The following is a 24,999-nucleotide window of genomic DNA, read 5'->3' on the forward strand; positions in this document are numbered from 1 at the left end:
CAAAACAAACCAGTAGGTGATGGATTTTTGAAATTTTCTAACACCTCTCTGGCAAGATCCCTTGTGCCAGCGCTCTCTTGGGACTGTTCTTGTGACTGTCCTTGTTCCCTGATGCTTTGCTTCTTCATGTCTTGCTAGAGCCAGGCCCCTCTGTCGCATATTTGCAGACCATTTTAAGGAGGCCCTTCAGACCATAGAGCTCAGTCCTGCTCCAGCTGTGCTTGTGGTTATTGCTTTGGGTAGTAGCTTTAATCATCTCCAGCTCTCATCCTTCATTAGATGGCATGATTGTGTGGCTCTGAGCAGCGTGGTTGAGCTTGGACCAACCAAATCACTGATTGCCTTCAGATCAACAGCTCCTGGGAGCAGCCAGTGCTGCCATCCAGCACAGCCCAGGCCAGGACACAGCCTTCCAGCCCACTCCCTGCCAGCAGGAATGCTTAAGGAGAAAAACAGAATCAATTTAATTGGCTTTTACTTTGCGATGCTATTCCTTTATGTCTCCTGAAGATCAGTTCAGTCTTGGAAAAGTCACCTGTTGGCAGCTCCCTGCCTCACTTAATGAAAAAGCTGAGGCCAAAGTCCTTGAGGCAGGCAGGACAACCTTGTTTTCAGAAAGTCCAAGTGTGAGAGCATGTTCCACCATATCTCAATTAACCTTCTGCTTAAATGCACAGGAAATAGTTTGTCCATTGACTGAAGCAGTCAAATTATTGTTCCCCTCAGTTAAAGGGTAGGAGTGGAAATGGTTGCTGATTATTTCTTTTTCATTCATTTGCTTTTGTGAATGATTGCTGAGAACAGCTGGATTAAGTGGCTTTATGTGTGAGCACAGAAAGAACCTGTGAAATATAGAGGTGTTTGGATTTGTGCTGTTGAAATAGACCAATTTCTGATTACAGTTTTCTGTCAAATTTAGGATGGATGTGTTTCTACATGAGCTGAAATTACCCTTCTGTCCTCAAAATGCTGTAACACTGAGTAGATACATTCAAGTGACTTAAACTCTTTCCTCCTCTCTTCAGACCAGAAAAAAGTGCTGCATTTCTTACTTGAGAGCTGAAGAGTTGGTGTACCAGAGAAGAATTCTTTAAAATACTCATAGTAAGAGTTAACCCAGGTAGAACAAAGCTTGGGCATTAAACCTGCTGTATGGGCCGTGTTTATGAATTGTTGTTCCAAGTATTTGCTTCAGGTGCAGATGTTGACCTACCTCTTTCATCCCTTGTGTTCAGGACAATTAGTAATATTAGTAATTATTATTATTTTAATATTATTATTATTAGTAGTAGTAATACTGCCAAACCAGAAAAGAGACAGATAACTTTTTAAAGCAGGTTCTTGAAGAAAAGATCTAGTAATTTACTTTCTGTGTGTGCAGAATGATGTATCAACTCAACATTTCTCTCTAGTGGAGAGGCAGTCAAGCACAAGGATGTCCAAGTCCTGGTTTGATGGACTTTTTAGGAAACCTGTAAGGAGGAATGTGCTGAGTGTGCTGGGTGTATTGCACTGCAGTGGATTCAACTCTTGATTCCACAGTGCTTGCAGATGCTGGTGTTCAGGGGAAACACAGCACTTAAGCATTCCATGCATGTGTCTTCCTCCTAGTGATATATTTATGTGTATAAAATAGTGCTATAGGCAGGTAAAGTATAACAGTTAATTTGTTTATGTTAAGTTCCATCAAGATGGAGACTTTGTATTTGCAGAGCACCTCCTGAAATGGGGGCTTATTCCCTAGTGGGACCCATCCTTGCAGTGCAATGGCAATAAGAGGGTGAACCAGCACTGGGTGTTGCTGAGGCATTTTGCAGCTCCTGGTGCTGAGCAGGCAGTTATCCCTGGAGAGCAGCAGAAGATGCTCCAGCCCTGGACTATGGGAGATCAGAAGGACTTTACCCTGCAAGAGAGGCTCCTCTTGTTTCCATTTCCTAGACTGTCAGGAATCTGTCCTGTGTTCAGTGAATCATTCCTGGAGAGCACTCAGGCAGTGTGGAGGAGGAAAATGCCTGGTGTGAATGCAGGAGGTATAAAAGTCAGATGAGAGGGGAGAGATAAGAATATGTTAGGACAGAAGTACAGTGAAACTGGGACTGCAGAGGGGTCGGAGAGGATGGAGCTGGAGCTGATGGAGAACTGGAGATGGAGGTTTGCAGGAGAGGTGACTTGGGAGCCTGGGAGATGGGGAGGGAGGCAGCAAGAGAAGATGGGTTGGCAAGGGAGATGGCAGTCTGAATTCTGACACTTTCTAATTTTGGAATGCTTGCCTTTGTAACCTTAATAATTTTGTTCTAATACACCAGATACAAAAATTGCATTATATGTTCTGAGGAATTTGGTTACTATGGTAATGGGTATATAAGTACATAAGAGATGAGATGTCAGCAATCAGAACAGCTGTAACATAGCACACAAACCTGTGACTGCCGGAATTTGGGAAGCAGGCCCTTACAAACTTCTCCTGCTTCAGTGTCATTTCTCACTGCCAGGATGTGTGTTCCTGTGTGAAAGTGACGTCAGAGCTTCTACAATAAATCTTTTGGGGCTTTGGAATTTCAGCAGACATGCCCAAAAATTCTGGGTAAACAGACCATGTACCTCTCTTCTGTGCCAGGATGGGGAGGTCTCTGTTCCCACCCAGCTGCTGGAAGTGCAGGACAGATGCTGGCTGGATGGACCGCGAGCGTGCGGGATGGGAGCAGGCTGCTGCTGCCCTCTGCTCTGGCACCTGCTTCCCTCCTTGCTCAAAGGCCAGGGCTGGCTGAGCCAGGGGTGTGTGACTCATTCCCAGCATCACACAACCAGTTTTCTCCTCTTTGTCTAGGTGAATTTGGGGCAGTGCAGCTGGTACCTGGTAAAGTCTGTGTGCCAGATGCTGTTGTGTTTGTTACAGCAGTTTGGTGATGGTGAGGTCTTTCCCAGCTGTAGCAGTTGGGGAAGATGATGGGGAGCAAGAGCATCCTGGGGAGTGTCGGGCAGGAATGTGGGCCAGCTGTTGGCACAGGAGTGGAAAGGATGATGGTTCTTGCACACCTCTGATCCCTTCATCCATCTGCAGCAAGGATGTGTTTTCCATGCCCACACCTTCTGGTTGAAAAACCATTTCTGCAATGTTTCCCGTGGTTGGAGACAAGATGGATTATGAGGATTATCCTCAACAGGACAGGGTTGCTGGATGCAGCAAGCAGTGTCCAGGCTGGAGAAGTACTGCAAGTACAGTCCATCCCACATAGGTGAGGGTCAGGACAGCACAGAGCACAGCAGAGTGTTGGAAATTTCCTAAAGCCAAGTGTGATATAATGGTGTAAGGATGAATTAGTGCTAGTGAAGAAATGTGGGCTGCAGGGAAGCTGCTGAAAAGTTTTCAAGGTCCAGTCTTCAGACAGTTTTAAGTGGTATTTTGGTCTTGATGTACGCATGAAAGGACTGTGGTAATGGAATTTGCTGGTGCAAAGCTGGGGGACATTGTCAGTCCAGAGGAGGACTGGAGTAGCTGACAGGACTGAGTGACTTGGAGGATTTGCAGTATGGAGACCTGAACAGAATTCTGCAAAGTGAATGGTCGTGCAGTAGCAAGTATATAATAGGATATAGAATATATAAAGATACATTGTTGCATGTAAAGATATGAAATATAAAAATAGGGTTTATCAGTTAGAAATGGAAAGATATAAAAGACTTGAATATATCCCTTGATACCATGGTGGTTTTTTAAACTTTAGTGCTGTATATCTAGGGAATAAGCAGATGTGGAGAATGCTGGTGGAGGATTTTTTTTTTTTTAAAGCTTCATTTGGGACAGATGTGAGGAAGGGCTTTTAGAATGGTCTGGGAAGTCAGTTCTCTCTCCTGCGTCACAAAGAGAGACAAAACTGGCTTTTTTCAGCTAACAGGCTTAAGGGAACAGTATTCTCTCTCTCTCTCTCTCCTTGTATTTATCCGTCAGTATTGAAAAGGGAAGAAAACTGTTTAAACACTAAGGCCGATGTGGGAAAAAGAGTAAAGCAGTGTAAACTTACAATAATAAATCTGTAAATCAGTCTTAATCAGTTCTTAATCTTAAATTGGTTCCTAATCAAAATAGGAGTGGGGTTCTGGAGCAGCCTTGTAATCAGAGTAGTGGCTTCAAGAAGTTCTCAGGAGTTGGTTATTATTTGATGATTGGATTCTATTATAAAGTTGCTTAAAATAGCAGGAACAGGACTTAATTGGACCTTCAGTCCTGTGATCTTAACAGTCTAATTGAGACATATTCTGTATATCTGAGCCACAAGTTGTTTTGTGTATTAGTTGAAAGGAGCATTTTCCCCATGAAAGCAGATAAAACTCATCAAATTAAAAGGTTATGCTTGTTATCTTAATACATACTGAAAACTATTTTAGTTTTAAGTGAAAAGCACAAAGAGAAGGGATTCAGACCTTGCAGAAACCACTGGAGAGGCGTTTCTTCAAGTGGGTAGAATAGTAAAAAAAGGGGGATTTTTAAAATTTGTTTTGGTTGTTTGCCTCTTCCCATTGTTGTGTGCTGTGTAGGAAATGGTTCTGCTCAGTCATGTGAAGACTGGAAAAAAAATAACCTGAGCTAGAGTAAAACTGGTCAAATTGCCATGACTTTGGGGAATTCCAGCAGGAAAGGAGGTGCTCACGGGCTCTAGAAACGTGTGACATAATTGCTCATTAAAGCTACCCCATTTATGGCTACAGATAATCTGGTAGCACAGATTTAACAGCTATAAAAGGTTTTAAACTCTTTTGAAGCTGAAATATGTTTGAGCCCCTTTTCGAACATGCTTTAAGTTAAAAACTTAGGCAAGTTTTTAAATTCTATAAATCCTTGCTGCACTGCCAGTGTCTGTGTGCTCCAATGGGTTGGCCACTCCTAAAGAACAGAATAATCTTTCACTGGTCATCGCTTCTGACAGGGCTTCTCTGCCTGTGCCCAGTGCTGAGGGGCCATCACATACATGCACCTTCCTAGAACCTCTCCTTATTTCCCTGCAGCCTTTCAATAAACCTTTTTTCTATTTATGATAGTAATCCTGTATTTTATAAAATCCTGTGTTAAAAGAATTTGACCTTTTCATAACAACGTGTGTTTTGATGGTGCTTGTTTGACCCTAGAAGAATAGCAACATAAAAATTGTCATCCAGGTTCTGATACCTCGCCTGTCTGGTCCTATCTGCTGTCCCTGGCAGTGGTGACAACCTGGGTACTTCAGAAGCAGTGCCAGGAGCATCCAGGAATACCTTACCTGACCTGGCTGTGGATGTTCTTACTCATGTAAATGTCTGGTTTAAAAAGCAGTGTTTCTGTCTCTTGGGCTCAATGTCTCACAGTTAATTTCTGCAGGTTAATTTTGCTGTTTATACCTTGATTGGTGGGATTCCTTCACTCTGTTAGAAACATGCTGCTCTTATAGTTTATGGTTTCTCCCTTTGTTTTTGAAGTCTGAGCACTTATCATGGCCTTCTTATTTATGATTTTTAATTCTTACACCTTTTCTCCTGAAGCCTAGTTTGTCTTTTTAGGCATTTACAACTTCCCATTTCTAAGGCCATTTTACTGTGCTTCCATTTTACTATATGTGGGTGAAGAATAATCTCCAGGAACAGGCCATGGCAGAGACTTCTTACTTAAAGAACTGTCAGAAATTCTGTATTACTTTTCTGATTGATTCTTCATCTTGCTTTTTAAAAAAAAAACAGTCTGACATTATCTTTGGCATAATTGTGCAATTATTTTTGCTGAGTTGTCTGCAGCAGGCTCAGCTCCTGAGTTATGTTTAGTTTAAGAGTAGATGTGTGCTTTATTGTTCTTTACTTTTTTGACCTTTCATCTCCTGTCTTGTTGCTTATCCATACACTTTTTTAAGGTTCCTATGTACTTTCTGATGCTGTCAGTTGCCCTAAATAAAATGTCATCACGTACCTTTCCCTCCCATTCCTTAAGTGCAGGTATTAATGCTGGATCTACACATTAGCTGTGGTCACTCTGGTTGCAAGAGCCTTTTCTCTTGTTCAAAATGTAATTATTATCTGACCTCTTGCCTTTTTTAGTTTTGTATCAGTTCCAAGGCGATGATTCTGTTCTCCATCTATGACTAATTCTCACAATAATTTTGTGTACTTTTCCTGCTTCTTTTTGAATATCCTTTTGAGTTGTTCTGTTCTTTTAATGGCATATAGTCTAGTGCATAAATAGTTCGTTTTCTGGTTCTTAGTGTAGCACAACCACCAAGTGATTACCATGTTGCTCCCACTAATTAATAGTTCCGTTAATTCTTCTGTTCAGTTTGGCTGCAGCCATTGTTGGATTGATTTTTACTGATTGACCAGAAAGACTTTGAATTGCTTCCTTTCAGGCCTCTTTTCTAGAACTATGGTGATACTGCCTTTTTTTAATTACTTCTTTTCTCAAGGGTAATTATCTATGTTGTGAGCTTTAGTAGCTTATTTCTAAGTAATTTATGCTGAATTCAAAATAGCTGATTTGCTTACGTTTACTCTATTTATTGTTCTGAGACAGAATTGCTTAGGGGTCAAGCAAAGGTTTCTTTAAACTCCAGTCCCATTAGGATATCTGGCTAATTTTTTTACGGGCAGCTAGAGTTTCCCAGTATTTTTGCTTCTAGACTTAATTGACTCTCATCAACTGGCCCCTTGCTAACCTCTTCCTGGCCAGTGTGCTGCCAGCACAGCATCTCCCACACTGGATCCATTATAACATGTGCTCCTTGGTTGGAGAGACGTGGGCATGGAGAGTTGGCTGTAGGTGATGCGCTCACAGAATGTTTATTAATGTGATGCTTTACGTTAGGAAAGGAAAAGAGTGGGCAATGACTGTGAACTTAATGAATTGCAAAAGAAGGGGGACAGAAGATTTCATTTTTTCCAGTTGCCTTCCTCATAGCTTTGCTAGCCTAAGGAATCACTAAATTTAGAGCTGACCTTCTTAATAAATGTACCAGAGCTATCACAAGCAAAGACATCCAGGAGATGTTAGTGTTGAATATGTCAGGGAATGGTGAGCACTTCTTGAACTTTCATGGCATTGGTCTTTGAGAAATGAGTGCTGGCTATTCTTCAGCTGTTCTATAGGTCTAATTTTTGATCTTGTGGGATATTCTATTTTAAATAGTAGAAAAAAAAATGCAAGATGCTTTTTTGCATTAATTTTTCTTAACTGTGTCAGGATTGTCTTTTGTGTACGTTGTTTAAGTGGCAGGGTCAGTGGTAGGTTTGGTGTTAGTGACATTGTAAAAATTGCCAGTTAACAAAAGTAGCGTTTTCAGGAGTACTAGTAGTGTTAGGTGTGTTAAATATGTTTGTGTTTGCTTATGACTGACATACGAAACCTGTCAAAAGATATTTAGTTTGTGTAGAATAGCTTTTCTTTAGCACAAGAGCACACTTACCCAGTTAGTTATCTTTTGCACTACTTAGAAAACTTGAAAGATTGTAGAAATAATTAAAAATAAATATTTACGCCCAGCCCAGAAACACGAGATCCTGGGCTTGTCAGTGAAGGTTTGGGAAACACAACTCTCTGACCCTTTTGTTAGTGACATTCCTGGAAAGTAAACACCCAAGCAGAACAGCTCAGTAGGATCAGAAAGTGTGCTGGGGTAAGTAATTCAAGGAGTTGATGATGGACATTTTAGTGTCAGAATCTTGAGAGGAAATCAAAGTAAGGCACAGAGTCTACAAGTACACGCATAAGAGAAATGCAAGCAGTGCTGGAACATAAAAGTGTCTTCCTGAGGCTATTCCGTGAAAAAGTATAATAAAAGAAAAAAACAGAGGTAGAAAAGCAGAGAGAGAAAGGGAAAAAAATCTGCAAAGAGGTTTCTTCAGGATAGAACCATTCCTCAAAATTCTTTTAAAAAGAAATTGAAAAAGGAATCTTATAGGAATGGTAGGCTTGTTCCTTGTCAGAGGAAGAAAGAAGTACTGAGTTGGGAAGAAAAGCTTGTTTGAACATAGACGCTCACACAGACAAAAAATTACAAGAATTCACTGTAATATCCAGGTGCAGATTCATCTTATCCTTCTAGAAATATCTACGTGAGGGAATGTGAAAGATAGAGGGGACAGCATTTCATCCCTGTTCTTTGCTGTGAACTATGGAGAAGTTCCTGTGCAGGAAGCAGAACTTTGTTACAGAGGTGTACCTGGGGTTAGAGACCATGTGAAGTGCCCTTGCTGCTGTAAGGCAAGTGATGGAAGTGTCCAGCACGGCTCTAAGATCTCACCTGCTTCAGGCTTTGGCAGCAGGAGGGTCTCCTCACTTGGAGATGAAATGATTCTGTCTTTACCCTCCTCCTGGGGCCTGACAGAAAGCAAAGGAGCATCTCATGTACATGAGCTTGGAGTGAAAAGCAGCGTGGGAAGGAATCTCAGTGGGGCTTCCCGTGCTCCGCAGGTACCTTCCACAATCCAGTTTGCTCATCCCATTCCAGGTGGTTTTATTCTGCTTGTAGTTGGCATCATTTTAGGATGATCAGTTTGGTGACAGCTTTTTGGATATTTTCTGAGTATTTAACATTTTTCTAACAGTTTCTTGTAGAATGTCATTCATCTGCACCTCCCTTTTCCTTAATGACTGACAGCCGTGGTGGATCCAGTGTGGAGAACAAATGTACTGAAAAGAATGATTTTAAGATCATTAAGAGAAAGGCAAGTTCATTACTTCGTCAGCATTTTTTTGTCTGAGCTGCAGCTCACGACTAAGTGGTAAAAGTAAGTCAGCAGGATCCCAAGGGAGATGTTCCTGAGTGCCCTTTGTCCCCTTTGCAGGGCATGGGAGAAGTAAAATGCCTCTTGCTGCATCTCCAGCCTTTTCTTGTTTCATTTCTGGGTTTTGGATCTTGTGGGTTTTTTTCCTTAATTGCCACTCTAGGAAGAATTCCAAATTGCAGAACTAGGAGGAGAAAAAATAACATGTTAGCTTGGTGAGAGAGGCTTAGCCAAGTGCACAAGGAGTCTGTGATACGGGGTTTCACATGAATCAAGGGACTACAATTCCTGTCTGTTCTGGGAGGTTTGAGGTGCTGATGGACCTTGCATTGTGACGGTCACTGGAACACAACTGTCTTGGTGCCATCTGCCTGGGGTCACTGAGGGTGGACAGGAAGCTGGTTTTTAGCTATTCAAGGAAACAGCCACCTTCTGCTGTGAGCAGAGTAACTCTTCTTCCATGTGTTCAGAGCATCTTAAGGCCCTTGAGAATTGCTCTGCTTTTGTCAGAACAGGAAAAAAAGAGCTGACTGGGTGGAGCAGAGCCTGGGTTAAAAGAGGTTTGAAGAAATGCAAAGCAATAAAAAGCAGTATATATCGTTTTGACAAGCTTGCTGGAAGGAGAAATGTGGTGCTGTGATCAGGAATGTACTTTTCCAGGAACCATGAAGGACCTGATGAATGTGTGTCCCTCTGTGTTTGCTGAGATCTGCAGAAGGATGGATGCAAGTCAATCTTGAATCTGACAGTATCACACTGGCTGCAGGTTCCCTGAATTTCAGAGAAGCCAACAGAACTCCTGTCTGTGCCCTTGTGGAAAGGCCCCACCACTGGCTGGCACCTGGCTTTTGGGAACAGAAAATAAAGTGATAGGACCTGTAGTGAGTAATCCCTGCCCTTTTTCTTTCTGGATAAGGTAACTCCATGCATAGAATTCAGCCTATAATTTTAAAGGCTGATTTAAATGCAGATCACAAAATTAAGTCAAGGTTAAGTAGCATCATTCCTAAAGTCACATATATCAGCACTGCTCGGTGTGATGAGTGTTCCATTTCTTCCAATGCTGGACCTTCATCATCTTTCCTGCTGTGTTCCCATGAACTGTACAGCCCTTCCACTTCCTATTCCGGGTTAGGTTCTTGCTTTTCTTAGAGTGCTTTCATCTTTTTTACCTTGCAAGCTTTTATTCAGAGTTTATAGAAATGGGGAATGATTTGTCTGCTACTTCCAAAAAAATTCGTGCTTTCAGGTCAAATATTCAATACCACACAGAAACTTTTAAAATTCTTTGTTTTAAGCATTCTTATAATCTAATCATTCTTTAAGCATTCTTACCATCTAGCTCTTACTTGAGGCATAATTGCAAGTAAAAGGAAAAAAATTAAAAGTCAGTTCTTTCAATAGTTTCAGTTTATCATATTTATGATAGTTGTGGAAATTTTCAGTGTCAGCTGGAAGCCATTCAGGAAATTTTTAATAGTGTGTTGAGAGGATAATTTAATCTCAGCTTCATACACTCCCTGGATCTGACCCATATGCAAGTAAGAGAAAATCCCTTTTCCCGTTTTTGACAGTTGTATGATGACACTCATTCCCCATCTTATTTGATGCTTTTGCATTAGATCGTGCCAGAGAAAATTACACTAAAATTTAGCAACTGTTTGCACTACATGCAATGAAGATTCTTAAAAAAAAGATCTAAATATCAGTTTCTAAATAAAATTATGTTGTGGTGGGAAGTTGTTTTTTGGTGGTGTGAGGGATTTTTTTGTTGGTTGTTTTATTACTTTGAGTAAGAAGATCTGCAAAGAGCCAGTAGTTTTTTGTGTTGAATATTCACTTTCTTTTTTCACAACAGTCTTTGCTGTTAGAGTGTAAGCTGTGAAGATCATAGGGGCTGTAACTGGTCTCCTGCTTGGTTTGTTTGTTTTTAAAGTGTCATATATATTCTGTCAGGGAAAAACACACAGTTGTAGCTATGTTTGACACCAAAGAGAAGTTTTTATAGACGTTACTGTGCTAAGTGTATGGGATACCAGATGACTATAACATAAAACAAGATTTATGTCTCAAATTGTAAATAACTTTGTTTATAGTTCAGTAATAGAGGACAGCTTTCCTGTTGGCCTCCTTAGCCATTGTGGAAGTCTGTGTGGCTCTTGTTCCCAGTGAAATGGGGAGACATGGGATGATGGATGCAGAAATCTGTTTGTTGTTTCCATTTTGTGCTCACATGGTATTTGTTTAGCTCTGGTTCCGATGTTCTTGTTGTATATGTTAAATTCCTTGAAATGTCATTTGTAGGGACAAAGCTGCTTTCAGTGCTAATCATCTACGAGCAAGTCTGTAGTGTAATTTGGTTTCTGCAAACTTTTGAACCATCTTAAGGAACTACAAATGCTTTGCTGTATCTCATGGTTAGTGTAACCAAGTACCTTCTAGTCACTGTCACTCACTGAGTTGGTCTGGATGGGAACTTGAGAAATAAAATGGACAGGTGATAATCTCAGTGGGTGAGTCCCTTCTCTTCTGCAGGGAAGGCCAAGCACATTCTCTTAGTACATTGGTTTATTCCCTGAAAATGGTTATCTGTGACAGTGACAGCTGTGAGAGAGTTTAGTGTAGTGTGGACAGATTTTAATTTCTCTGAGATCTCTGTAGCATAAGACCGAAATATGCACTTTAAATATGGCAACTGACCATTTTGAGCTTTGCTTGTTCTGCTCTGCAGCATCCCAGGGGATGTTAGTCACAGGGGTGGGTCTTAACTTCAGCTTGAGATGACATGGCAGGAGGCAGAAAACTCCAGAGAACAGGTCTTATCCCGTCCTCATCTTCATCTTTCTTGTGTCAGAGGTTCAAGGGGTGTGTGTACCTTTAATATAGCCATAATTACAAGGATATAACATCTTATCAATTCATAGACTTTTGTGGATGTGTGCGTGCGGTTTCTGCTAACTGATAGTTGTTCAGATGAAAGTAATTTGATAAAACATTTTGTCCTGTAGTCAGTGGCATTTACACCAGTAATGATAGCCACTAAGTGTAGTGAGTTCAGACTACTGTGTGGAAATAGAGCTGGGCCAGTCCTGTGCCTTGGCATTCACTGGTTTGCTTTGAATCTTTCTCGTGTTCCTACACCACCTTCTTGGTTAAGAGTGGAATTGATCTAAGTCCTGACAGTTGTGTTTATGCAGTGCAATATTCTCTTTTTGTATGAGTGACACCTAGGAAAAAATGTGAACTTATTTTTTCTAATTTTAGCAGCCTGCAAGGTGGCTTGTAGGTAGTCACGCAGGGTCGGAGGGTGCCGTATCCTGTTTGCAGTGCCAGTTTCTTGGCCAGAGCCAGGATCAAGCCACCTAATCTGAACTTAAGTGATATGATCAATCCTATCCACTGGGAACAATTGTGTTTCACAGTATAGCTGCACCTATCCAAAAAACCGGTAGCGAAGAGACTGCACTGGTGGAAGAATGTAAAATACCCAAGTGCAGCTTGACTGTACTTTAGAAAACCAGCTGCCTGCTGGTGTGTGATTTAATTTTCAGTGCAGTGTGTTTGTAGGGTTGATTTTTTTTGTTTTAATCTTAAGTCTCACCTGTATTTTTAATACACTTAAAACAATGCAATAACTGCTTTGCATGCTGCTTCTCCTGCCTTCCCTTCCATTTCCCCAAAGCATTCAGGTGTCATTACTGCAAGGCAGTAGGCAGAGCTCTGCTGCTGGCACTGCTGGGCTTCGGTTGGCAGTGCCTGTTGTCCAGGTAAAAAGAAGACTGAGGGAATTTAATATTGTAGCATCCATGAAAGTGGGAGCACTTTATTGAGCGAGACTGTGTAGAGCTTTCTTATGGATGGAATTTACATTAATGCATTTTATTGTTCCATCTAAGGAGATGAAACGATAAGCACAGTGTCATGTACACATTTGTGACTATTCTGTTGAATAGATTTTAATACTTAATGGTTTTTTTCTCATGCATTTCAAAGCAGCAATTATTTCCAAGAATAAAGATAATGGAATTTGTCTTGATGCTCTCAGGAGTAAGGGGGGAAAAAGTGTGTTTTAAGGTGTATCACAGTAGGTGAGGAGTTCTGCTCTGTCCCGTCCCACGCCTGTGTGTGTTGTCAGTGGGCCTGGTAGGAGTTGTAGCTGCAGGAGGAAATATTCCTATTGATGACATTTCAGAGGCATGCTCAGAAAGGACGCCAAGAATGAGTCTGGTGGCTGGTTTGGCATGGGGGGTCGGTGGGGAGGGGGAGAAGGCTGTAATCCATCTCAGCTGCGAGCGCAGGGTTTTCCTCTCGCGCTGGCTCTCACACGCTCGCTCGCGGGAACATGTGACTTTTGGCCATATTAGCAGGTTTATCCAAGCCTAGCCCCTCTGACTAACAGATGTAGGGAAAAGGGCATTCTGGGATTGCAGCAGTTGCTTTTGAACAACAATGTCCTTTTTGTAAGAATCTGATGCTTCTTAAAAGATGGAACATGACATCATTACCGTCGATCCAAGAAACATTCCTTCAATAATACTGAGTGTGCTCTGGTTATCAGCTCCCTTCCCCCAGCTCCTTTCTCTTGCTTTTCTGACATGCTTTTTGTCTATTGTTTTGTTGGGGCCTGTAAATGTGAAACAGTTGTCTTTCAGTGTTATGTGCTTGCTAGAGCTGGAATCAAGTGGAATATTGTTGATTTATAAGAAAGAAAGAAAAATAACAGAAACCCCACTTTTCCTCCAGCTTTCATAAATGTAGTGTGCTTCAGGTATGGGCTGAGCTGGAGCTAATTATTTCCCTTCCCACACGGTATTAGTTACTGTGTTATGCAAGGGAAGGTGGGGATATCACAGTCCCATTCCTGTGCATCCCACTCGGCCTCACTGGCAGCTGTGTGCAGATGCTGGTTGTTCTGAGGCTCCTGCAGTGATCCTGCGCCGATAGGAAACGTGTGTGTGCTCAGCACTGCAGTGTGGCAGAGTTGTGAGCAGCTGCATATTTTCTGTATGTGTGTGTATATGTTCTTCTACTTGGTCCACCACTGGGATTTCAGTGTCGGCTTTTCCTTATCCCCTGAGAGCGGGCTATCACGGAAACACATTCTGGGTTGCATTATAAATCTCTTTGAATGCTGACTGCTTGGAGGAAAATGCTGGATTTTGCTTCCCTTCTCTGTATTCTCTCTCCCATGCCTGTCTTCCTCAGAAAAACTGGAGACTGTTGTGGAGTTTACAACCAGCTACGTCTCGCCTGTGTTTCACAGCCGGGCTCTGCAGCAGTGCTGGGAGGTCTCTTAACAAGGAGCAGGCAGGCTGTGGCACTTCCACATGCTGCAACTCTCCAGAGAAGAGAACCACTGAGTACAAACATGCAGGAATATGTCTTTTTCCATCCTTGCAGGAATTGCTCTGCAGGGAGTGGAAAACAAATGATTCATTGATGGTCTAGAGGCTTGGAGAAAGGTGGAGTTCATAGTGTCCAGAAAGGGAGGAGAAATGGACAGGGCCTTCTGATGTGTTGGTTAAGCTCAGGTTTGTTGTCTTTCACATCTTCATAGTGGAAATAAAACCCCAGCTTTTTTAAAAAACAGATTTGAGATACAGAATAGAAATTTAAAAAGCACAAGTCTTGGCCAGACAGAGATTTTTTTGGAAAGAAGCGAGATGTGTGATTAACTGTTTGCCAGTGACAGAATTGTTTTTATCAGTGATAATTTACAGGGATTTGGTAGGAATTCCCAATAGCTTCCTTTAATGGGAAAACAAAAAGGCTTTTTGTTTGTAGTGGTTGTTTGGCATCACCTGTTGTAAAGATACGCTAAGATTTTAGCACAACTTAACAGTATACTTTTATTCTGGATAGATTCCAAGACACAGAGCTTGTAGTAAATGAAAGCAAACTCATGGTGCAGACAGAAAGAATTTTATACGTTCCCAGTTGTGTCTGAAGTTGCAAGTTCCTCTGAAGAAAGTGTTTGCCAATGGCCTATTGTCCATTGTCTCATGTGCCAATCACAATTTAAATGTGTGTTTGCCTCTGCTGAAGCAGAGCAGAAGGAGGAGCATCGGGTGTGGAATCGGGTATCTCCTGTTCTGGATGCTGTTTCTCTGAAGAAAGGGGTTGCAAGTAAATCTCTGAAGAACAGGCACTTTGTGATAGACATCACAAAATCCAAACAATTCTTTAGGACACAGTGGGTGTAACTTTTCAGAGGGAAGGTGTCATGGCAATATGGGCTCATTGGTGATGAACTGGTTGTCACTGTAGGTTAGAGATTCTCTGACTGCTCTGCAGGTGATCGAGCAGATGCTGGAACATGGAATGTGCTTCATTTTGTGTTTTGATTTTGGTTTCTGTCGTGGAGAAATGCTTGACTGGTGTCACAGTGGGGCTGTGACATTATCCCAGCACACAGGGTGTGTTGCTTCATGCATCAGGGCTGCTTGCTCTGGAGGAAGTGGAAGCTGCTTTGCTGTGGCTTGTTTCAGGCTCTTTGAGCGGAGGATAATCAGTGAAGGGTTGCAATCTTTTTCTTGCAGTAATCCATGCTGAAGAGGCTCCATTCATACAGATGAGCCAAGGGTTGAAGCAGCACTTTAAACCCAGATAGTCAGTCGGCTGACTGCCCAGCAGGATGCCATCAACCAGCCGAGCGGGCAGCCTGAAGGACCCTGAAATTGCAGAGCTCTTCTTCAAAGAAGATCCAGAAAAGCTCTTCACAGATCTCCGAGAGATTGGCCATGGAAGCTTCGGAGCAGTTTATTTTGTAAGTAGCACCATGACTTGTGAATTTTAGCTGTGTTTGTTTTTCAGCTGTGGGTTTAGACTTTTTTGAACATAAGGGAAAAAAAAAACCTGCTGTGATTTTCTTTGTGTGGTGGTTGGGGCAGAGATGTTATCGTGTGTGTCTGTATGGTCTCAATCCTTTCACAAACTGGCAGTCTCTGCAAGGTGTTTGCATACAAAAAAGCCCTGGAAACTTGGTCCTTGCCCCGTGCTTTTAGGTGCCTCATTATGTTGCAAGCAGGGATTTATGTGCAAGTTAAAACATGGACTTGTGCTCAATCAATTCTGACTGGCAGTGCAGTTCTCTTGGTCCGATCATCTCCTTATCATCTCTGTTCCTTGAGAGAAATTGAGTTCTCTCCCCCTTTGTGCATACCCCGAGGCTCCCTTAAAGCCATTCTTTGTGTTTGACACCTGAGTGTTGGTGCTTTTGTTGTCATTTGTCCTGTCACATCCATTCCTACTGGAGGCAAGAATCCCAGTATCCATCTGCATAAAACTTAACTTGACATGAACGTCTGGACAGCAGAATTTTTCTCAGGCTGCTTGTATAGCTTAACTGGCAGTGGGATCCTCATGGTAACCTCAGTGCAGGTTGCTGTGTGTTAACCAAATACTGTGGGGCCTTCATTAAAAAACACTTTTCTCAGAAAACCTTTTCACGTTTATAATTATAGGAGGTGTGGCCAAACCTGCCAATTTTCCTTCAGAAAGCCATTTGTGTCACTATTTTATGAGATGCCTATTCAGTGTTACTAATTGCAGCAGACCATGTTGGGAACCTTCCAGCACAAATTTAATGCAGCACAGATGAACTAATTAGGAAAAGCTTCTTAATTTTGTTCCCTGCTTAAAACTATGAGCCACCACTGTCTGGGAACGGATCTGGGGGAGGAAGTGTTTTCTAACGAAACAATACTCACCTGTGGCCTTAAATTCACCTCATTTACTCACTTTGGTTAAAGAGTGAATATAAAGGGAGGCAACTGACAAATCTGTCTTCCTGTTGTGTGGAAATAGTACTGAAGAAATATTGCAGAAGTTTTTTGGGAACACTGTATCTTTCAGAGGCATGCATGGACCACACAGGTATGGAAACCCATAATGCAGCTGCAGGTAGCCTGTGAGCTGGATGCAAACAGCATTCCCAAACAGCTGCAGGAAGCTGCCATGGGGTATTTGTAGCCTGCCTGAACTTTGTCGTTGTGGTAAGGGCTGATGGCCCATTACCAGCTCCTTTTCCAAAGCGATTACAACTCAGAGGCCATTAATTTCTAGCCCTTTCTTTCTCTTTTCCCCCCCCACCATTTTAAATCACCAGTTCATTATAGATCGGTATTTACTCACTACAGAGTGCAATTACTTGCTGGCATTTGGATTGGGCTTCTTTGTCAGAAAGTACCTCTGATTTGGCACTTACATAAAGACAAGTGTAAGCAGTGCATCACACAACTCCAACCCGTCTGGGGGCTTCATTTTTGTCAAGAGAGGGTTTCTGATAAAGATACTCTATTGTTGTTTCTGTGTTAGGAAGTTTAAACCTGTAAGTTGTGTTGTATCTTTTTTACTACTAATGGTTCTGAGATCTTGATTCTGAAACTATTCTGTGCAATGTACCCCATTCTTCAAACAGAAGCCCAAAAGATGAGAGAGCCAACATGGAGAGGGAAATTTAATGTGAATTAAATAAGCATGAAGAACTAAAACATAGGAGAGTCCATCTCTTGGGTACTTTATTCCTCTGTAAAGCTAGAAATAAAACTTCTTGAGTTTCTTTAACAAGATTTTGGTTCAGCTACTGCAAACAAATGAAACTTTCTCTAATTAATATAATATTGGATTATAGTTAATAACTGCTTTAAGTGATATTACTGAAGCCAGTGACATACTCTACTTTTTCTTTGTGCATACTTTGCCTGTATCAATGCTGAAGCTACTCTGGTCACCAGATGTTGATCCTTTGTGTGGAGTTTTTGGAGGAAAGCAGGATATATGTCTGCCGTAAAACAAGCCTTGTTCATTTGGATGGTTTAAGGGAGCTAGCCTTGCACATCCTCCTGGCTTTTGTCGAGGAACTGTTATTTCAATTATCCAAGATCACAGGGAAACTAAAAAAAGCAAAAGAAACTCCGTGATTTTAATATTTCTGGGGTGTCAGCCAGGACAGTTCTCCCTCTGTAGGACTGTAGGTGTTCAGCAAACTCTGTCAGGTGGTGTTTGCTTGGATTTTCTGATGCAAAGCATCCTCTCCCCAGGCTGCTTTCATGGCATACAGCCTGCACAAAAAAATGTGGTTGGTAAATAGATGTGGGGGTAATTATCCAATAGAAAATTCATATAACCCTTAAATCTCCCCTACCTTATTTAAAATAGAGTTTAGTGTTTCACTGTTAGTTGTACCCATCTTCCTTCCGCTTTAGCAGTGATCCCAACAATGGGTTTGATCTTGCTCCTGTCTCTTTGTTTCTGTTGCATCCTTCAATGGCAGAAAGTTTCTTTTTTTTTTTCTTTCATAATTGATATGAATTTTGCTGGTTCACCTCATGGTTTTAGTTTCTTAGAAACTGCAAGTCTGGCACCTCTGAATCATTTTTGGTATTATCCTTACCCTACTCCCTGTTCTGCAGTGTAATAATAGCTTTTGCTTGACACAGGAAACCTACTACACTGGAACACTGCAGATGGAGCAGAAGAATAACCCACTCTCTTTTGTTAGAGCTGGGTTCCTTCTGCTTTACTGTAGTATTTTGCTTCCCTGTTTTATTGACAGTTCCTCACTCAGTTGAATGTTTCAGAGATTGTCTCTAATCAGTAAAGATCTAGGAGTCAGAATTTTGTTCTACCTTTTTTATCTCGAACAACAAAAATAGTCACCCCCCCACTCAACCTTACAGGTACTGTCAGTGAGAGGATCCCCTCAAACAGAAAGGAAAGTAAAAATAGTATTGGTTCAGGCTTATCATAACCAGTTGAAATAAAGACTAACAGGGAATTCTGGGAATCTCTTTAATGAACAGCAGAATTAAAACATGACTGAAAAACCTTTTTACAAAAGGCAGAGCCCTAGTACTTCATTAATCCATGTTCTGGTAGGCTGTGCTTGATAGTACAAATATATTAAAAATCAGTGTTTTCATCAGTCATCAGTGAATGCTGTAGTGCACATTATTCTGATTTATATCATTTGGCTTCATGTCCAAGTTGATTATTATTATTAGAGAGACTGAGAGGCCTTTTCCTCTACCACCCTCCTGTGCTGTTGAAATACTTAACAGGAAATCTGGGGTCTTGTCTGGAGCCGTCCTTCCTGCAAGGTGCTGCCTCTTCTGCCATGGGGAATGAACCCTTGCTTTGGTGCTGAATTAAACACAGCTTCTTGTCTCGTTCTTGCCTTGCATTGTTGCTGTATGAAGTCAGGAAGTTTGCCTTTGAAGTGTGAAAAACTATAGTACATTTATGGTGCACTGTAAATAACAATACTATGAAACTGAGAAGTCTCATCTGAAGATGGGTCACTTGGATTGCTGCCATCTCTCTCTGTATCATCTGCCTTCCTTTAAGCCACAAAAGTTAATTTTTGGGAGCACTGGGGAGAAAGCCACCAGTGTCTGGAGCAGGTATCTCCAGTGCATCGTGTGACATCTTCCCATATGGTTTGAATGGAACTGGGTGACTGAGCCTTGCTTCTGTTTCATATGGAATGGACCTCGGCAGGGAGAGAAGTTGATTTAAGGAAAATGCTTTCTACTTGAACCAGAGCTGCTTTTATTAGCTGTGATTTTTAGTTTAAGTCACAATGCTTGACTCCTGCAGACACTTGGTAGATGCTGAGCATGGAAAATGCCACACCTTGTAGTATCTCCCAGGCAGGAGGGTGATCTTTCACTTCGGAAAGAAATTTCCAATTCTTGCAGCATCACACCCCTTGGAAGATATTTTAGTTTAATGCTCTGCAAAAGTTAACTAAGAAATAAAGATTATTTTATGATTGTGTGTGGTTTGCATGTTATGGAAAGTTGGGGCCTGAAGAATCTGATGGATTGTGTTTTCCTGTTACAGGCACGTGATGTGCGCACCAATGAAGTGGTGGCCATCAAGAAAATGTCATATAGTGGGAAGCAGTCCAATGAGGTATGTAGAACATGTTGTATATTAAACCTTGATCATTGCAAGTAATTACTGTATGGGATGATTTTAGTTAGCTTGGATTCCTGCAGGAGAATTATTTTCTGTAAGTGTAAAGGTAAATAAGGGTACTGTGTAAACAAAACAAATTAGTTTATTGTTCACAGTGTATTTCTGTGTAATCTGCTCCTGAAAAGGATGGGTAGAACTCTCTTCTTTGAGACACAAAGGGCTCTTTTTGGGACCACATAAAGATGTAGACAGGAAAAAAAAGAAAATTAAAAATGATGGGTTGGTATGTTGGTGTCTTATTGCCCTTAAGTGTTCCATTTGAAATGCCTTTCTAAAAAACCCATGTTTTTTCCTGGACAAAGGAATGACAGGAATGGATGCAGTAGTGAGAGCTTCAGAGGGAGCCTTGCTTGTACAAAGTAGTGAGGCAGAACACATCCCTCCCTGGAATGACTGTGCTCATGAGCAGGTGAAACAAAGGCAAAACAGCGGTGAATGAATGAGTGTGAAAATCTGAACAGCAGCATAATTCCAGAAGAATTGCCAGAGCCAGGGATTAAGGCAGTCTTTGCAGAGGGGTCTGTAGAATTAGGCCTCTGAGATTTAGACATTAAGTGTTTTCATGGCCACCCCAGATGTGTCTCCTTTCCCTAGGATGCTTAGCAGAGATAGTTGATTTTATACTTGAAATGTTTAAGTGCTAATACAGATTCCTGAAAATCCCAAGATGACACGAGCAGCTGATTTGATATTATTTCTGGTAAATAATGTCTACCAAATCATGGCATGATTTTTCAACAGAAGTATTTATTGTAAGCATGTTGTCCAAGGCATTAATGGTTCCCTCCCTCCATTCTCTGTATTCCAGTCTTGCTCTGATGAGTTCGACTAACAGCTCATTGCTTTCTGTGCCTGCCTTTTATGTATTGATCATCTGCACTCCAAGGAGCTGAACTATTCCTTCCTCTGTGTGTGTATGTCTGTGTAGGAGGTAGAGGTAGCAGTGTGTCTCCAGCAGTCCTGAATTCTAGCTTCAGAGTTAAATTTGCTATGGCTGTTTCTGTTTTGTCACTGCGGTGACTTGTTTAACTGTGTACTGATGAAAGAATAATTTGTACTTGCTACTTGTCCTACTGTTTTAATTACTGTGAGCTATAAATACTCTATTCACATGAATGAAACAAACTGTGCATGCTTCAGAAATAGTTTTTGTTTGTCTTCAATGCGTATGTTTCTTTATTTTGAAGAAAGTTAAGACCAGGATTAAAACACTTTCTATGTTACATCCATATTTATTTGTTTTGTTCAGAAGTTCACTAGAGTTATGATTTAGTGTATGTAAAGAAAATTGATTGAGGGCATTCTGGTATTGTCTGTATTTACTTCGGTTTCATAGTAAGATTTTATCATTGGTGGGAACAATTATTTTCTCAAATAAGGCCATATTTTATACTAAAAATAAGTTCAAAACCTTTGAAAAATGTAGTACTGTGCTCTTAATGTGATCTTGGAGCTTTTTTTTATGCAGGAAATCATGATTACTTCTTGACTAATACATCACTTCTCTCTTCCCAGTGTAGAAATTTAGCATGGTGCTTTCTTGGTTTGGCTTGTATTGCTTAGTACCTCAAGGCCTTGGAGGCTGAAGGTAGAAGGCAACTAAGTCACTCCAGTGTCAGTAAGAGAGTTTATGTTATAGCTGCACTGTGTCATTCTCTAGCATTTCTGGTGTTGAGAAATGCTTAACTTAGTCCATCAGCTGCCTCGACTTCCGTGTTCCCTGGTTTCGTGTGTTTCTCTAACCCTAAAATTTTTATTGGGGTTTTTGCACATGTTTTCCAAAGCCTTAGGGTAGATGGGCCCTCTGTCCCTCTGTGAATGCTACCCACATACCAACACCTGAGGAGGAATGTGCTGAGAGATTAACAGGACCTGGAAAACGGCTTTTGAGCCTTTTGGTGTTGGGTGAGGTTTCTCTACCTCTGATTAACTTCAGAACTGATACTCTTGCTCAAAAACATTTGCAGTGTCAACATTCTTACGTTGACAGCTGCATACTCAAATGGTTTCAGCTACTGCATTTGGTTTTGAAGGCACTTTCTGGTAGTTGTAGTTTTGCTGTTGCAATCTCAGACTTTGCCTTTCTTGCCTGAGGAGATGTGGATGTGCAGCATATGGGGGGACTTGGAGGTCTCTGAGGGGAGCAATGTCAGTGTCTAGGCACACATTGGAACTTGACATTTTGTACTTCTTCTGTACTTTCTTCTGTACCTTAAAGTTGCACTGGCAGAGTTCCCCTTATTATAAACCTGGCTTTGTTTTATCTATTTATATTTTTTCTGCAGGAGAACCATTCCCTTATCTAGTAGGTAACTCATTTTAAATTGGCCCTTGTAAAGATTAAACTAGTAATAGAGAAACATTATCAAGAATGTAGTCAGATAGTTGGCAGCTGATAAAGGGAGCCTCATCCAGTGTAATATAGTGACTAGTAGGGATAGGTCTTTATAGTAACAAGAGTTGAGAGAGGCAGCTGATCCTGCTGAAGGACACTTAATCACCCACATCTCTTTCAGGTTGGGGTGTGTGTTTGATTTGACAACAGAAATGGTGTCCTTTAATAGAGGACCACTTCTTTTTTGAGGACTTGCTCAGATATTAAGTGTTTACCAGTATATCCTATACACGCATACAAATACAAAGCATTACATTGATAAGAGATCCTTGCATACAGCCAAATTGATCAGCAACTTATTTTGTAGGTCTGCTGAGGAGTTAAGCAGTGAACATCATGGTGTTGATACAAACTTCTTTGATTTGAACCTTGAGATAGTTTTGCCTCTTAACATAATTAAATGACATAATAACAACAACCAAAAAAAAAGGTAACAGTTCTATAAAGTCTTTCTATTCCTTTTATTCCCTACAGAAATGGCAGGATATTATTAAGGAAGTCAAGTTCCTCCAAAGAATAAAACACCCTAACAGTATAGAATACAAAGGCTGCTATCTGCGGGAGCATACAGCATGGGTAAGCATCTGCTGCTCTGCACTTCTCTTGCCTTGGTTAAAGGTGCTTTGAAATCTCTCCAGCTGGATTTTGGGAGGCACCTGAGCACTGGTGTTGCACAGACTGAGATGAGCATAGCCAAGGGCCTTACAGGTGCTCAGCAGAACTGAATGTACTTTCTGGGACCAAGAGTTACGGAAATCTTCTCTTTCGCTTAGATTAAGTGTTGCTGTTCTGATGCATTTAGCTTGATGAACTGAGTGTTTGAAATAACATACACCCATCACTAATAAAGTTTTGTAGTGCAATGTACTAAAGAAATCATATTACTGAACTAATAGTTTAAGTACTGTTTTTTGAATTAGCTTCAATAAATATGTAGGGCAAAGTTTTAGTTTCTCTTTTTGAAATCTGACTGGGACAGAATCTTAAGTAAATCCCTAAATAGCCCTTTAATACTCTGATAAGCTTTTTAAGTGCAATTTAACATTCCTGTTAAGTATGTGCATATAAAATACAATATGTAATACAATACCTAACTGGTTATGAATGTGCTTTTGCCTTCCTTGCAAGTGGTGTTGCTTGTTGTCTTACACAGGAGGGTTATGCCTAATTCCAGTTAGAGCTGTACTTGTGGGAGGGGTCAGTGCTGTGGCACTCACCTTGTGTGAGGTGACAGTGCTGGGATGGAGTTTATGGTACAAGGAACACTTGTTTTGTTATGGCAGCCTGCACTGTGTGCTCCAGGAATTAGTTCTAGATTTCTCCATACAAGTCTAGAAAACATACATTTACTATTACAGATTTTCTAACTACTTGATTTCTTCCTATAACAGCTTGTTATGGAATATTGTTTAGGATCAGCATCAGACTTATTAGAAGGTAAGTCACACGTGTTTATTTGGTGGAAAGTCAGGAACCTACTGAACTAGGAGGTTACAGCATCACAGAATTGTCTTTGAGTATATAGTTTTATTTGGGGCCAGAGTGTGTATGAACAGGCACAGTCAAATTTGTCAGATTCTTGCATAGCTGTAATGGTTTTTCTGTAGAATATTGGCTTTCCCAGGTGCTTAGTTTCTCCTTGGTTCATATTATTTTAAAGTTGTCAGCTATTTGTTTGCTTCTGAGTTTTAGGTTCTCCTGCCATGACAGTTCAAGATTTACTTCTGAAAACCCTTGCTGTTGATCCTAATGCTTACTAACAACTGTAGGCCTGTTGACTAAAATAGCACTACAGCAGTATTAGGGTTTTGCTTGATGAGGTCTTCTGTTAAGTGGTCATTTTTCTATCAGACTTCTTATAGTGAACTTTCTTTGAAGATATATGTCTGGCCAGTAAGTTGTTCCTTTCCTTGCCAGAAGCATTTCAGGACCAAAAGCTGAACTGCCAGAATCTCACCTGTGTTGCTACAATTTATTTGCGTGCGAATTGCTGTAAAGTTCTGGGGTTTGGGATTTTGCTTCATTAATGGAAAAGTGGGTGTTGAGTCTCAAGTAGTTACTTGGGAGAATGGTCACAGAACTGACAGGAATGTAGTTTAGGGTTGGAGAATGGTCTCTTTGGTAGTAAATAGCTGCTGGTTTGCAGTTAGAAGATTACATCTGATTATAGAATGTACTCTGTGAACTATTTTTACATTTGCTTCTCATACTGAACCTAGTGAAAACGAACTTTTAGTATTTCTGATTGTATTGTTAACAGTACTCACTTGCATGCTGCAAACTGTATTGTTTTCTGTAATATTGAATTTCACATAAATTCTTTCCTTAAGTTCATAAAAAGCCATTGCAAGAAGTGGAAATAGCAGCAATTACCCATGGTGCTCTCCAGGGATTAGCATACTTGCATTCTCACAATATGATCCATAGGTAAGTGGTTATACTTTTGCTGTCTCATACACACTTACAGGTAATTTGTTTTGTTGATTGTATCCCCTCCATCCCCAATTCAACATTGTAAGCAGAGATTTTCTTTCCACAGTATCCATATGCTCCCAAACAGGTGATTTCTAGTAGTCTAAACACTAGCAAGCTCTGTATCTGCACATGCACTCTCTTACAGCTGGTGTTCATAATTTCTGCAGAATTCCTTTGAATCTGCTAAGCTTTTCAGTCCTTGATCCAGTGCTGATTGTCCCTGAAGCAGTGAATAGCAAGTGCACCCACACAGTTTGTAGGAGCTGTGAGGCCAAGAATGCTGGGGCAGGGAGAGCCCTAATTCTTGAAAAATTAGTTTTACACAAACACACACGTTGAGAAGCACACAGTAAGTTTGGGGTGCAAATGTTCTTTGTGTTTAAAGTAGCTGCTGCATTTCAGTAGGA

The 24,999-nt window shown here is 41.0% G+C and overlaps 1 protein-coding gene across 2 annotated transcripts in view; it reads left to right on the forward strand.

The window, feature by feature from the left end:
• Positions 1–14,883: 14,883 nt before the first annotated feature.
• The window catches only part of TAOK1 (TAO kinase 1), a 40,835-nt gene continuing 30,719 nt past the window's right edge, over positions 14,884–24,999 (forward strand). The window contains exons 1-6 of one of the 2 annotated variants that reach the window (XM_042026251.1): positions 14,884–15,155; positions 15,279–15,505; positions 19,585–19,656; positions 22,592–22,693; positions 23,509–23,554; positions 24,448–24,544. In XM_042026251.1, the coding sequence (XP_041882185.1) occupies positions 15,374–15,505; positions 19,585–19,656; positions 22,592–22,693; positions 23,509–23,554; positions 24,448–24,544 (449 nt within the window). In that variant the 5' untranslated portion in view covers positions 14,884–15,155; positions 15,279–15,373. The remainder of the gene's footprint in view (positions 15,156–15,278; positions 15,506–19,584; positions 19,657–22,591; positions 22,694–23,508; positions 23,555–24,447; positions 24,545–24,999) is intronic. The other variant, XM_042026250.1, reaches the window with a different exon arrangement.

This window comes from Corvus kubaryi, unplaced genomic scaffold (genome assembly GCF_017639235.1).
Source record: "Corvus kubaryi isolate FWS band 111438036 unplaced genomic scaffold, C.kubaryi_AGA036_p1.0 37284, whole genome shotgun sequence".
Lineage (NCBI taxonomy): Eukaryota > Metazoa > Chordata > Aves > Passeriformes > Corvidae > Corvus > Corvus kubaryi.